Source organism: Grus americana, chromosome 1 (assembly GCF_028858705.1).
Source record: "Grus americana isolate bGruAme1 chromosome 1, bGruAme1.mat, whole genome shotgun sequence".
In the NCBI taxonomy this organism is placed as follows: domain Eukaryota; kingdom Metazoa; phylum Chordata; class Aves; order Gruiformes; family Gruidae; genus Grus; species Grus americana.
Window position 1 is genome coordinate 134,688,046 of NC_072852.1, and position 13,404 is coordinate 134,701,449.

Genomic DNA, 13,404 nt, shown 5'->3' on the forward strand with positions numbered 1-13,404 from the left:
TAACTGTATCTTCTGGTGGCAGATGGAAACTATTCTAAATTAATTTTTTATACTGTCAGCAGAAATAAGAATACAGCTTGGCATTATACAACTGTGTGCAATTTACTTCACACAAACATGTGCACACACTTTCTTCTCGGCGAGGCTCTTTGGTTTAAGGTGACAGTGCTCAGCCCCTCTGCTGTCCTACAAACTGTCTTTTTAGAAAGTTCAAAGTGCACCTCGGTAAAGAGTTTGGCTCTGAAACAATGACCACTCCCTGAGGAAGAACTGTCTCTAAATGAAAAAGGTATCCAGAAATGATGAGATTAGAACTTCTACTGAGAATCAAGACCAGTAGGGAAAAGGATGGAAAAAAAAGGATGAAAAAAAAAAATGGGGTGATCAAAACAAGAGAAGTGGAAGAAAAGAAAGCAGCTGTATAAAATCACATTATCAATAGGATGTTGCAGAATAACAACTACTCGGGGCTTAATGACAGAAAAGAGCGTGCACGTTTCTTCATAGTGACGTGGTTTAGCCGCCAGAACCAGGACAATAGAACGAAGAATTGAAAATATGAGTCCTAATGCAGACATTTTATTTCAAAGCAGAGCAAAGTAAATGCACCATGGTACTTGAGCACGCTGGGATGGGTTGATTTAATCCCCTCCTTCTCATGATGCAGATTTACTTGTACTGGAATCCTTCTTCGGGGTGGGCTACAAATGGTTTAACAAGTTCTTCCTTAAATCCTCCAAGGCTATAAATTCCTCCTTATTCTTTCACAACAAGTATTTACGTTTTTGACACAAACTAGAACAGCTCCATTAGAGAAAGAGGACCACCACAAATATTTAGCATTGCCACCAGAGGACATTCAAGACAGCAAAAAAATGACAAGCCAACACCCTGCAGGTACAGGAGGAAGCTGAACCTCTGGGAGACTGTCCACATTTCTGCGATTTGGTTAACACACTACACTTTAGGTTTTGTCAACCTAGAGCCAATTTTTGTTCCAACTATAAATAGTTGTAAATTTGAACTGAATATGATGAACAGCTTTAGGGTGACCAAAGCACTTTCTTTTTTTGCAAGCAATCAACTGCCTATCCTTACTTAATTGCCCAGTGAGGAAACAGTCCAGAAAGCATTGATAGGACGAGTTATCCTTTCCTGCACTCACTCTAACACTGTCAGTTTGTTAAATTGCCCAGAATAAATTGGTATGTTACTTCAAAAGTAATGGTGACTTTCAAAATGATCCATTTCAAAAGCAAGATGTTACTTTTCATTCACAGAATGACTTCTTTGAGAATTTACATTCTCCTTTCATTTGTGTTCCAAGAGAAACTTAAATCCAACTTTATTTCCTTCCAGTTATACTTTTTTATCTGGATTCTGAGAGGATCTGCTGTCTTAGAAAATATGTACTTGGCTCTGTTTGGGGTTTTATTTTGATGTATAATGAAATCAAAACTGGAGGCAACAGATCCCTGAACGGGAACCACAAAGATCAGGAATTACGTCTCTGTGTAAGGCAGGGAAAAAAAAAAAAAGTTTATTCCTATTGAGTTTCAGGGTTCAGCACACAGAGCAGGACTCTTGAATTCTGTCTGGTATTTGCACCAAAAAAAAAAAAGTCCCCTATAGCAAGAAGTAAAACTTCTTTCTACTCCAACAACCACATCAGAGAGCCCAGTTAAAAAACATTCCTTGACACAGTCAAACCTTGGCTTTCTTCTGAAGCATAAACATGACCATGTTTAACCTAGTCCTTGAATCAGATGGTTGGTGTGCGCCGCATAAAGCTCCGCTTTGGTTCAAGGACGCTGCTGAAGCACAGCGATGCTGGGTGACTGCTGCCCTCAGCAAACAGCTCCTCTTTCCTCCGCTCATTCTGCGAGGCAAAAGGACCGTTCAAACACACTAACACACACGCTGGAGAGCGGTTTTCTTTCAGTTCACTCCAGCTACTATTCTACATTTTCTTTCTCTCCCCTCAACATGCACCCGTGTCAAAAGAAATTACCCTTTCTTTTTACTCAAAGAATGGTTTCTGATTGCCCCCACGCATATGGAAGACTTCAACATCAAAAACTCTTGCACACGAGAAATTTCATTCTCTCCCAGTTTAAACATTAAGGGTTTTCTTCCTGCTTCTGAACCACAAAAAATAAATAGTAATAAAAATCAAATATATTGTGGTTACTGATGAGAACTGTCTAAACAGCCAGACTAGTTATAAACAGTGATGACAGACTACCATATGTTAAGCTTCCCATTATCATGCCAGAAAATGTTATAATCACCTTAATTATATCAACAGTGATTTTTCCCCCTCGGTGGTGATGTAATGCAAGAAAGTGCAACAACTTCTGTTCTGTAGTGTATTACAAAGGCGAGCATATGCACATATTGTCAAGCATTTGTGCAAACAGATCAAGTTGCCAAGTATGCAGCTAACCTAAATGGTCTCAAAAGAAGGAAAGAAAACAAACTTTACCTTGTGTGTTCTGTTGAAATATTTTGTTCAGATCCAAAGAGGAAGCTCTGGAATGTGATTTCTGTGGCCTCGGAGGTGGAGTAGGGGGCTCTTCTCCCTTTTTCATGGCATCTTCTATTGATGTGCTAGAATAAGACCTAAGGAAGAACAGGGCAAGGGAAAAGCAGGAAATACCTTACTTCAGAAATTCGTTTTAAACTACAGTGAAGAGTACCTAAAAATACACTGACCAGAACTCAAGTTCATGGTGGAAATCCCTTGCCCTACTGACTAAAAGTTCCCCCTTACAACAAGACAGATTTATTTGCCAACAGAGGGACCTACACATCTGGGGAAAGGAGCGGGTCACAGGTCATGCTTACAGAGCTAGTATTTTTAAGGCCTTTTCTATTACAGCTTCAGGGTCTTCTCATGTAACTTTAACTGCCAACAGGGTAATTGTAGCAACTATTTTGAATAAACCTGAGTAAAATCTCATAAACCCCCCCCTTAGAGTTTCTGTTGCCTTTCCCAACTGCGAGAGCAGTGTTTATACAGGTATAGCTCCAATCTACCTCTTGCAAGTACACATTTTGTAGTTTATAATATTCTAACTATCAGAAAAAAATTTTCATAGCAAACAGTCACCTAATTCCACAAGATCCAGAAAAACTGAATGGCTCCAAAGTGACCAAAGCTGGCCAAATACATGTCTCAGTTCATCCTTCTATGGCCTTCCACATCCCATTAATTCCAATGCAGTGCATTCGCTAAGAATTTTGATTTTGCTGAATAGCGTCCAATATTTTTCAGCTGTTGTAGTTACCAGTTTTTCTGCAAGACTGAGAGCTTTGTTTGAAATGAGCACTGACAATGTGAGATGTTACACTTACTGTAACACATTATGCATGACAGGCAAGACCAAAAACACATTTGAGCAGAACAGAAATAACTCCCACTAATGGGAAATGGATCGGGTTTTTGCCAAACAGGCTATTAGAAAACAGACCTTTAGCAGGACAGACGTTTGGCAATGTTGATCCTATGTTTCTGATGGAAACTTCAATAAATACAGGAGTGAAAGTCGTAATTGCTTCAAAATTTACATGTGACACAAAAGCCTCTGTTGATGCTGAATTTTTTATCTTGGTAGAGTTTTGAATTCCATAGCCCTATCATGTAAGTCCTAACCCGACCCCCTGAAATAAATGGGAAAGCTTTGAATCAGGATCTTAAGGTTTTTTACTTTTACTTTCCCTATTACGCGGTGTATATTTTACTTGCATTAAAATTGTACAACCTAACACAAGATAGCAGCTACCAGGCAAAAATATGCCAGCCCCAGCAGTGCCAACACAGAGCACTGTGACAGTGAATCGTTGTTTGCAGCAGGGTGGACCTGGCACCTAAAAGTAATTTAAGAGTCAGCAGCTAAGAACCTGCACAGCTTCGGCTAGAAAGCCAGGCTCCAGAGCTGAGAGAGGTAACAGACTCGAATTGTAGCCTCAGGAGGTCAGGCACACCTGAAGACAGAGACCCTTGAGGTTGTAGAGCCCTCCAGGCTATGCAGGACAAGCTCAGCGCAAGGGTTGAGCTCAAGGATGTGCTCAGAAATCTTTAGTCTCAACTTCTGCATTTGAAGTAGTGACATATAGTCAGATGAGAGTCAGAGGTGACATAGCAGTCATATTCAAATGACTGTTTTCAAACTTGTTTAAGCATTTGCTATTTTATGCATTTTTGCATAAAATACTTTTTACACATTTTTTGCATATTTGCAATCTATGATTCAGTAACACAGCAAGGAAACTTAAAAGAATGTGAAAACTAAAAAGCTTTGGCTAACAGCAGAAAAATAGCACACAAGGCAGTTCAGCCTTCCTGGATGTAGGCTCTAAGAACAGAGGATTTCAATCTTCATTCATCATGCTTATGGCTGACCCTCTCTTATTAGCAGGCTTTGACAAGCTTGTAAGGAGGGAGGTCCTGATTATACTCTCATTACCTAAGAAAACGAAATGAAGCCCTCTAACCAGCACCAAAAAAAAGTTGAAGGTGAATGCATGATATGGCTATATACCAGAACGTTGAACAGCCAAACCCAGCACGTAATCCATTTATACATAATATTTTCTGGCACAGGTTCCCCTTTTCTTTCAAACATCAAAATTCAGCAGGTGTCATTTCTAACACACAACAGCGTAAAGTCCCTAAGTCCTTCCATCACACACCAACCAGCCATAGTCAAGTACAAGCACGCTAATGAAAGGATTCACTCACCCCCATCTGAGAGCTGAGCTACTATTGCTGTTTCTGGGGGAGCGTGCAGTGTCTCCCTCCATACGCAACCACTGTGCAGGTTTCAACAGCACAAAACTGCCGAGAATGTTCCCCGTGACGGGGTGGTCCCCGCCGTCCCTGGGGCAGGGCTGGAGGCAGCCGCCACCCCGAGGAGGCAGCGGGGCTGGGCAGACAGGCAAAAGTCCCAGCACCTTGTGACCAGAGATCGCCGGGCTCTAGGCAGTACTTATGTAGGGTCTATAGCTGACAGATCTCTCCTGGTAAATCTGCCTTTTAGCTGAGCTGGATTTCCAGCACAACCCCAATTAAAAAAAAGAAAATTTAAAAATGCAACACCAGTTCTCACGCCTTGTGTCTAAACACCAGAGGAACTATGTCTTCTGCTGAAAGAGAAATGAAAGCAGTACCTGGATCGTGGTCTTGCTTTAAGTGCATTAGATTCCTGAGCAGCTGAAACAGAAAAGAAAAATAAACTGCTAAAACATCATATTTTAAATAAATGCCTTTAGCTGCAGGATCAGCGTTCATTAAAACTGTGAGTGTTGCAAATGCAGATGTGAGAGTGTGCTTATCTCACATGAGCAATGAGGATGTATTTTCTCTTCTTCTTCCCCTTTGTTTCTGTATCGTGTAAATGTCCCAAGAATTCAAAAGCCCACATGTAGTCAGACCTTCACCTTTTAATTTGGTTACCAGAATGCAGGAAAAGCAATAGGTCTGACAGCTCTGATCTGTACTCCTGGATGTAGTTGTGACAAAGCAACATAAGGAATAGCATAAACTTTCCACAGAAAACATCTTATTCCTAGTCCAGATATCTTAGTCGTCCTGCTTCCCAAAGCACAAAGGTTTATGTCCTTCCTAAATACTTCAACTAATTAGTATAAACGTACATCTTCTTACCACCCACTAAAAAAAAAATGAGCACATCAGGTTGAGACTACCCTGACATTAGGAAGAAAAAATATTTGAAGGTAGAAAGCTTTAAAGGCTAAGTGTTGATCAAACACATTTCTATCAATGTAAAAATCGGTTTCTTTTATTTGGATGAATTCCAAATATCCTGCCACATGCAGGTTTTATGTGATAGGAAAACAACAGTGCTGACTTACTTTCTCTGGATAATTCCTCAAGGCTGTTCCTTGGTTTACATAGTCTTTTTGTGACTTTTCTGTTACTCTTCTTACTAACATCAGATAATTTTGAGAAAACATTATCTCTGTGATTGCTTTCAAATTCAGCCCACTGAGATATCCTCAAGGTATTACAGCAGCATCAATAATCCCAATGCACACACAAAGCGAATCCTTGTACTTTTCCCATTATTCTGCCAATCAAGGCACAACACTTATGAGAAGTAAGTAGGTTGGGGGGGGGGGGAATAATTCTCAGAGTTTCTAGCTTCCTTCAGATATATGCCTGCTACTAAGTCAGACATTTGTTGCCAGCTACTACAGCACACTACCTGAGAATACGACAGATCCTCCAAAACGCAGAGCAGCAGCTACCTGTGCTAGCAGCTGGCAAATAACTGACTTTTTAATGGCTTGCATTGTACTACTGCATAGAGCCTGCATAGGAGGCTTTAGGCTCGCAGAAGACAAGCAGCAGCATATGGCACATGTATAGTCACACGCTATCTCTTCATAAAAGAAACCGCCTTTAGGGTCACGCAGTGCTGTTTGGTGCTTTGGATGGAATAAACCCAAGTGCAGCTGGCAGTGACACAAACGACCACTTATAAACCAAGTCCTAGTAGATTATTATCACCACCAAACCGGCTCACAGTCATTCCAGACTTCTGTGCAACAAACTCCTCCTAGCAACTACAGGAGGGAGAGGGAATTATTATTAAAATATGCAGTGGTGATAATCCTCCTCTCTGTCAAACTCCCAGAGAACACAACTTCAGACGTTGCTTCCCTACAGCCATATGACCCAATTTTTCAATGCTGAAATTGCTGATTATTAAATTACATGCACAATTATTAAATATATGGCACTTAGAAATAGGAAGTATAAATCCTTTCCAAACTAAGCCATGTTTAAGAACCTTCGAATTTTCCTTCTTTTATGGAGACTGCAATTCTGTTCATACTTCTTTTAGAAAGTCTTTCCTCTAAAATCCTGCAGGTAAAACTGACATTCAAACTCTCTGAGGACATCTTGTTGAGGTAAACAGGAAAGCACACAAGGAAGAGAGAATACCAGAATAACTACTAATAAAAAATGAGAGCGATCGAACATGACTGGCAAGGATCTTCTTTTAAGCTTTTGAAAAATCAGGAAATTCAAGGCTACAATACACAATACACAGACTTAGCTTTATCTTTCAAAAGAAGTAGTATAATATAAAAAAAAAAATTATAAAGCAGGTAGTTCACTATTAGGACATACAAATAATTGTGGCAGGATTTCCATAAAATGTGCAGTTATTTTGGTATGCTCAGGCTGTGCGTACTTTGTGCATGACGTGCAGGTTTATACATATACACAACGTAATCATTCAAGACCATACAAAAGTATTTATCCAGATCATGAGTCTTCCATATTTCTATTGCTATTTCATAAGCCTAAGTGACATGAAACTGATAAAAAAAGAAAGCTGTTGAGTAAATTAATTACATTTATTATTTAAAAGTTTGTATGATTCCTGGAGTAGTAGAGACTGATGAACTGAACGGTCTGGTCTGCACTAAATAAAGTCATATAAGATCATGAACTCTTATTTTGTCATTCACAGGAGAGTGTGAAGATTCCCGTTTTGGGTGTTTTAACTGCTCCCATGACCCTCTCCCAAGACAACTTCATTTTAACATTCCAAAGGATGCTGATTCAGTAACTTTTGGCTGTAGCCTAATACTTTATACTCAACTGATGCCTCCTTGCTTTACAGAAGATCGAATGGAAAATTGTACCATAAAGGGTGCAAGTATGTCACATGGCTAAAGAAAAAAACACAAAGAATTCCCCACTAGTCTAAATCACCCCCACTGACTCATCTCTCAATGGTGGCCTAGGCAGAAATGGACAGTTCAAACACTTGCAAATTTGGTTCTTAATCCTTTAAACATCTAAGGCCGACAACGATCTTGCACTTAGGATCCTAAATAAATTGGCCAGATATGAGGAGATGCTGAGCATATAAAGTTTTTACTGATCGAAATTTCTAGTCCTTGTGATGGCAAAGATAACTTTCCCATAATGAGGCGCGGCAGTATCATCTTTCCTGAATTTACATAAACAGCCCAAATGAATAAAGGAAGAAGGATGTAACAATTCTCCCACTTCATCCCAAGTGATTTTTCATCCTGAAGGTTAATGATTACAATGACCTTTCAGAAGGTGACCAATTCTGAAATAACCACTCATTGCTGTGCTGTATCTAGCCCACTGCATAGATAAACATTTTTACTTCTAACATCGACCGCATCATGCAACCTGAGAATGTGCTCGCTCAAACCCTCAATTTGCAGGACAGCAAAGGTGAAACCCCTACAGTGACAGGAGTCATGACCATGGGGTGAAACTCTGCCATCGTCTCCTTGGTATACACACCCAGCAACGGTGCTGGAGGAGCATGGCAGCATTGGGAAGACCTCCCTGACTACGAGATGAAGGCCGTGGGGAAAAGAGGTCAGTGGCAAAGGACATGTGCAGGTGACAGCAGGTTTTTCTCATAAGCTTTCCAAAAATGCAATTGCTGAACTGAAAATAAAACTCTCTGGGACGCTCCTGGGCAAAACTGGGGGGAGGAGAACAGAACTGAAAATCTCTCAACCACCCGCCTCTCCCCCTAAGAGGGAAGGGTAAGAGTGTGTGTGCACATGTGTGTGAAGGAGAAGCAGCAATTGTTTGAGAATAGGAGCTGAAGATAGGAAATCTGGCAGCTGCCAAGTCTTTGGGAAGAAGCCAGGAAAAAAAGAGTTGGGAAATGAGGCATGCAGCTGCTGAGCAGCCATGAATAAATCAAGCTATAAGACAAAACTGCTGTGACAGACATGTGGGGTCAGTTTTCTTAATCAAGGATATTTTCATGAGTAAAAACATTCATGCAAAAGGAAAAGAAGGTAAATCCAGATTTTAGCTTAACTGGGACCAGGGAAGGCTTGCAGAGACTCTTACCACTCTAGGAAGGACATGAACAAAGAGAAAGGCAGGGGTGGTCTGATGAACTGAACTGAATGCATGGGAAGTTTCTGGAGCAGCTAAGCAACTTCAACATATGCCGTTCCAGAAATAACATTTTCCAGTATGATAGGAACAAGGAGTGTATGGCGCAGTTGGAGAGAGAAAAATCAGGGGTGGTTTCAACAAAGAAACGCACCCCAAATCAAAAGCTTGCACCAGTGCTGTGAGTGCCACAAGGTCTGTGTTTCCCAAAGTCTACCTACCCTTAAAATCCTTGACAGAAAACAGGAAAGCTCAGTTTTTACAAAGAAACAGGCCATTTCAGAATAGTTACTGAATACTTATTCTGTACTTGAGAAGAGCTTTTATCCAGAGGTACAATATTCGTGCTCTGGCATCTCGTTTGTAGTACAGAAAAAGTTCAGACTCCCTACAAAATGCTACGTTAAAAACATTTTCCACACATCAAGAATGCACATCCACTAACAAGGGAAAGAAAGCAAGAAAACCTTTTGACAACCTGAAGCACTAATTGAGATTAATTTTGCAAGTAGCAGTCATTATGAGGTAAAAGTTAATTTCAGTAGTAAAATAGTATGAGAGTAAAAGGTTCTTAAAAAAAATCAAATTACATTAATTTAGGCTTACTGTGATATAAAAATATTTGATCGAAATTCTAATGGAAGTAACAGGTAAATTTTTTTCTTCTTACCTGTTTTCACAGTCAAGTGCTGAAATTCCTTTGGTATCGTTTTGAGAGCAGTGCTTACTTTAAGAGCTTAATAAAAAAACCAACAAAACAATGAGAATTACTTTAAGTATGTGCAAGTAAAATCTCCTGGTATCAGCTCTGGGAAAGGAGCATCTAAACTGGAATTATTTAGAACACCTAATAACACGAGACATACTTGAAAAGGAAAGTAGCCAAATACGCTCAGAACCCCCAAGCACTCAAAAAAGTAACACTTTCTAAGAGCACAAAAGCCAAGAACAAAGAGGCCTATGCCCAAGTTGCCAAATAATCTCAGATTTTGAGAACTGGGGGTGGGGTGTCGAGTGCCTTAAACCAAGGACGACTTCCGTTTCAGAGACGCAGCGCGCTCACAGAGGCAGCAGCCAGCAACACCTGGCAGAGCTGGGACTCATCTCTCCCACATCACAAACCTGGGAAGCCAGGGCACACGACAGCCTGGCTGCTGTGGGTAGCCAAAACCTCACCAGCCTGCCCCAGGGAACATCATACAGCACCAGAAGAAACAGGCTTAAAATTTAGGAAATCCCAATCTTTGTGCTTATTCCCCTTCTACCAATGCCTACGCATCCTTGATTAATTGCTTTCTTAAGGTGTTATTAATGCACTGTAGTATATTTAATGTACTGTAATACACTGTATTATATATGACCACTTGGAATGAAATCTCTCGTCTCCATCTGCCTTTCTCAAATCAAACATGGGAAAAGTCTGGTTCTTGGGATCCAGCTATAATTACATTATCTTCCATATTTAAGTATACTATAACCTGACAGAGTGGAGCTAATCATAGAATCATAGAATGGTTTGGGTTGGAAGGGACCTCAAAGATCATCTAGTTCCAACCCTCTTGCCATGGGCAGGGACACCCTCCACTAGAATTTACATACAGAGTTTTGAAAATGCAGGAAAATTTGCTTCTACAGTCCTGAATTACAGGTTCTTTACTTCTGGGGAGATCTCCTTAGTCAGGAGAACGATCTGCTCTTTCATTTGTCAGAATAGTAATAAATGGTAGAACAAGAGCATTCGTTCGTTGGCTGAAAAGTTAGGAATCTTGTCATAAATACAGCAAATCTTCAGCCCTGAAGGACTGCATGCAACAAAACAGCTTCCCATCTGACTTAACATGTCAGCTACAAAAAGCAAAGCACAGGTTCTTCACCTAAACAGGGAACAAAAAAGATTCCCTTAGTAAAAAGTAAATCTTCCCTAGACATTTCAAAGAAATAACCTTCAAGGTTCAAGTCCTGCTCTGGTTCATTATGAATTTCACAACAACACAAACTTTGTCAATAAAACATTAATTTCTTGGAATATGCTGACTTGTCAAAATGTGTTACAAACACCCGTCAACTCGTGACAACCTTTCTTTGAACCAGGGACACTGGGAATCTGCCAAACTCGGTCACACCTGAGTGTGGAAGGTGACTCAGGAATGTGGACTACCTAGTCTCACAGCTCTGATGCAACTTTAACATGCAGACAGCTGGGAGGTCAAGGTGTTTAATTTTTTTAAGTAATATATGATCCACAACTCTGAAAATTAGGCAACAAAATACCCACAACTTGTTTTCTTTCCACAACTGAGGGACAGCAAGTGAGAACCTGAAAGACTGGGAAAAGGGAATGAATGACTGTGTGATGATCCAGTGCCGATTCTGGAAACCCTAGAAGGTACTGAGTGGAAAAAGATCACTTCAGTTTCATGTGGCTTGCTGCTGATGGATTTCAAGTGAAACAAATGAATCAAGTATTTTCAATCCAGTTTGTCTGAAACTTTTGTTTTGCAAGAAAATATAGGGATTTTTTTTTTTAATAGGAATAAAAACTCATTTCAAAGTGTTGCTACTTCCTGCAAAAAGGGAAATCCAAAATTTGGCACAATGTAGTCTTTACTCTTACAAAATTCCTGATAATAATTACAACTTTGTTAAAATAAGAACTGCAGCATTAATTGCCTTAGGACTAAACATATTTGAGAAGGTGCAATTCATATCATTTACATATGATAGAGCTAATTTTGAAGCAAACCCATCCATTTAATTGTCTTCAACTCAGTTGCTGTCAATGAATTGTCTCTTTAAATCGACAGAAACACATAGCCAGCTTAGATATTAAACATACCATTGCTTCTGTCAGCAAATATATGGTATTACTAAAAACACACAGAATTTAACCCATAATGGGGAAAAAAAAAGTTATTTATTTGAATACCTTGTTTGTCATCTTTCTTTCCATCTTGTAACAGGGCAGAGTTATCAGGTACTTCTTCAGCTGATTTCTTCTTAAAGAAAGAAGATTTATTTATTATACTAATTGGTACAGCTCACATGTTTCCACAAATATTTAAGAATACAGATCAACATAAATAAAGGTGATATTCTCCCTTCAAGAGGATTTGCTTTGTCAGATAAAGCAGCATAGAGGACCTACAGAAAGGCAGTAAAACTCTGCTTTTCATCAAGGTACAGCAGTTCCACACCTGAAATCAGTTAGAGAAGCACTTCAGCAGTGAATCACAAGGAGCTAAGGACTAGATGCTAGGAGAGACTTCTCACAACAGAGCAATGTCATTCTGTGGTTTCTTTTCTTCTCTGGGTGCAACACCTGTGTTGGGGTTGAGGAAACCTTCTCCAGCCCCTTCACAAGAGTTACAGTCTCCATCAGAACAGTCTGCCTAGCCAAAACTCCAGCTGTGCTGCACAGCCCAGCAGTTCTGCAATTAAACTCTTCTGGCTGAGGTGGCTGATCTCTGAACTACTCTTTTCTTTCAACATGCAGTCACTGAGATGGGAAAACCAAATTTCATTAACATGTCTGTTGGAGGCCCATTCAGGCCTCTGATGGGAAAACAGGGAACTTCTCCCCAGTCTTATTCCTTAACTTTCCTTTATTTCAGCAGTGACTTATAGGCATTTGTTGTTCTTGTAACTTCTGCTGCTCAGCTCACGAGAAGGAACCAGGAACAAATTCTACTTCCATTATCTGTAAGAACAGGGATACACTCTGCAGCCAAAACAACAACAAAGCAAGCATCAGAAACCCCAAGCTTCTCTAATTATTAAGTGATGCTGTTTTTTTCCCAGGGAGCATGGAAAAGGTTGGACCTAAAAATGGCCTGAAATCCATTGGGACTAAATAAATGGATCCAGAAACACAGATTTTGTAGGCATCTAAAGAAAGAAAAAAGAAAAAAAAAAAGAAAAAACCTACCATACACAAAATTCTCAAGTCAGTAATTCAAGAAGGCCAAGTCCAGACTAAAGGGCTACGAGATCTGTTTTATAAAGCTGCATGTGGGATTCCCTAGTGCTTCTGAGGAAGCAACACAGCAAAAACATGGCTTGTGGACTCTGAAAATGTATGAACAAAACACTTCACATCCATAGGAACACACTCCAAGGTAAAAAGTGTCAGACTAAAGACCTAACTCAGTGCATGCTTGAATGGATAGAATGACTCACAAATTTCAATGAACTGAGAGCGTGACATTTCTGAGGGAGTTTAGAGTCAGTCATTTTATGCATATAGTGCAAAATCTTGTGGTTTATCTTTAAGATTATGAGAGTCGGAAAGCTTGAGGAAAAGAGCCAAAGGAATGGGAAAAAACCTAAAAAACAAAAAAACAAACAAACAAAAAAGAACCAAAGTGGGAGGCAAACTTGAGAAAAAAAGAAGAGAAGACAAAGCCTCCTTGGTTAACAAAAAGCAGTCACCCCTTTCATTCTGGAGCATAACATTAGCAGTCTTTGTG

The 13,404-nt window shown here is 39.9% G+C and overlaps 1 protein-coding gene across 3 annotated transcripts in view; it reads right to left on the reverse strand.

The window, feature by feature from the left end:
• The window catches only part of REPS2 (RALBP1 associated Eps domain containing 2), a 105,708-nt gene that overhangs the window by 35,355 nt on the left and 56,949 nt on the right, over positions 1 to 13,404 (reverse strand). For 2 of the 3 annotated variants that reach the window (XM_054849710.1, XM_054849729.1), the window contains exons 10-13: positions 11,865 to 11,934; positions 9,609 to 9,674; positions 5,173 to 5,215; positions 2,486 to 2,622 (exon numbers count right to left, since the gene is read on the reverse strand). In XM_054849710.1, coding sequence (XP_054705685.1) covers positions 2,486 to 2,622; positions 5,173 to 5,215; positions 9,609 to 9,674; positions 11,865 to 11,934 — 316 coding nt within the window. The remainder of the gene's footprint in view (positions 1 to 2,485; positions 2,623 to 5,172; positions 5,216 to 9,608; positions 9,675 to 11,864; positions 11,935 to 13,404) is intronic. The other variant, XM_054849720.1, reaches the window with a different exon arrangement.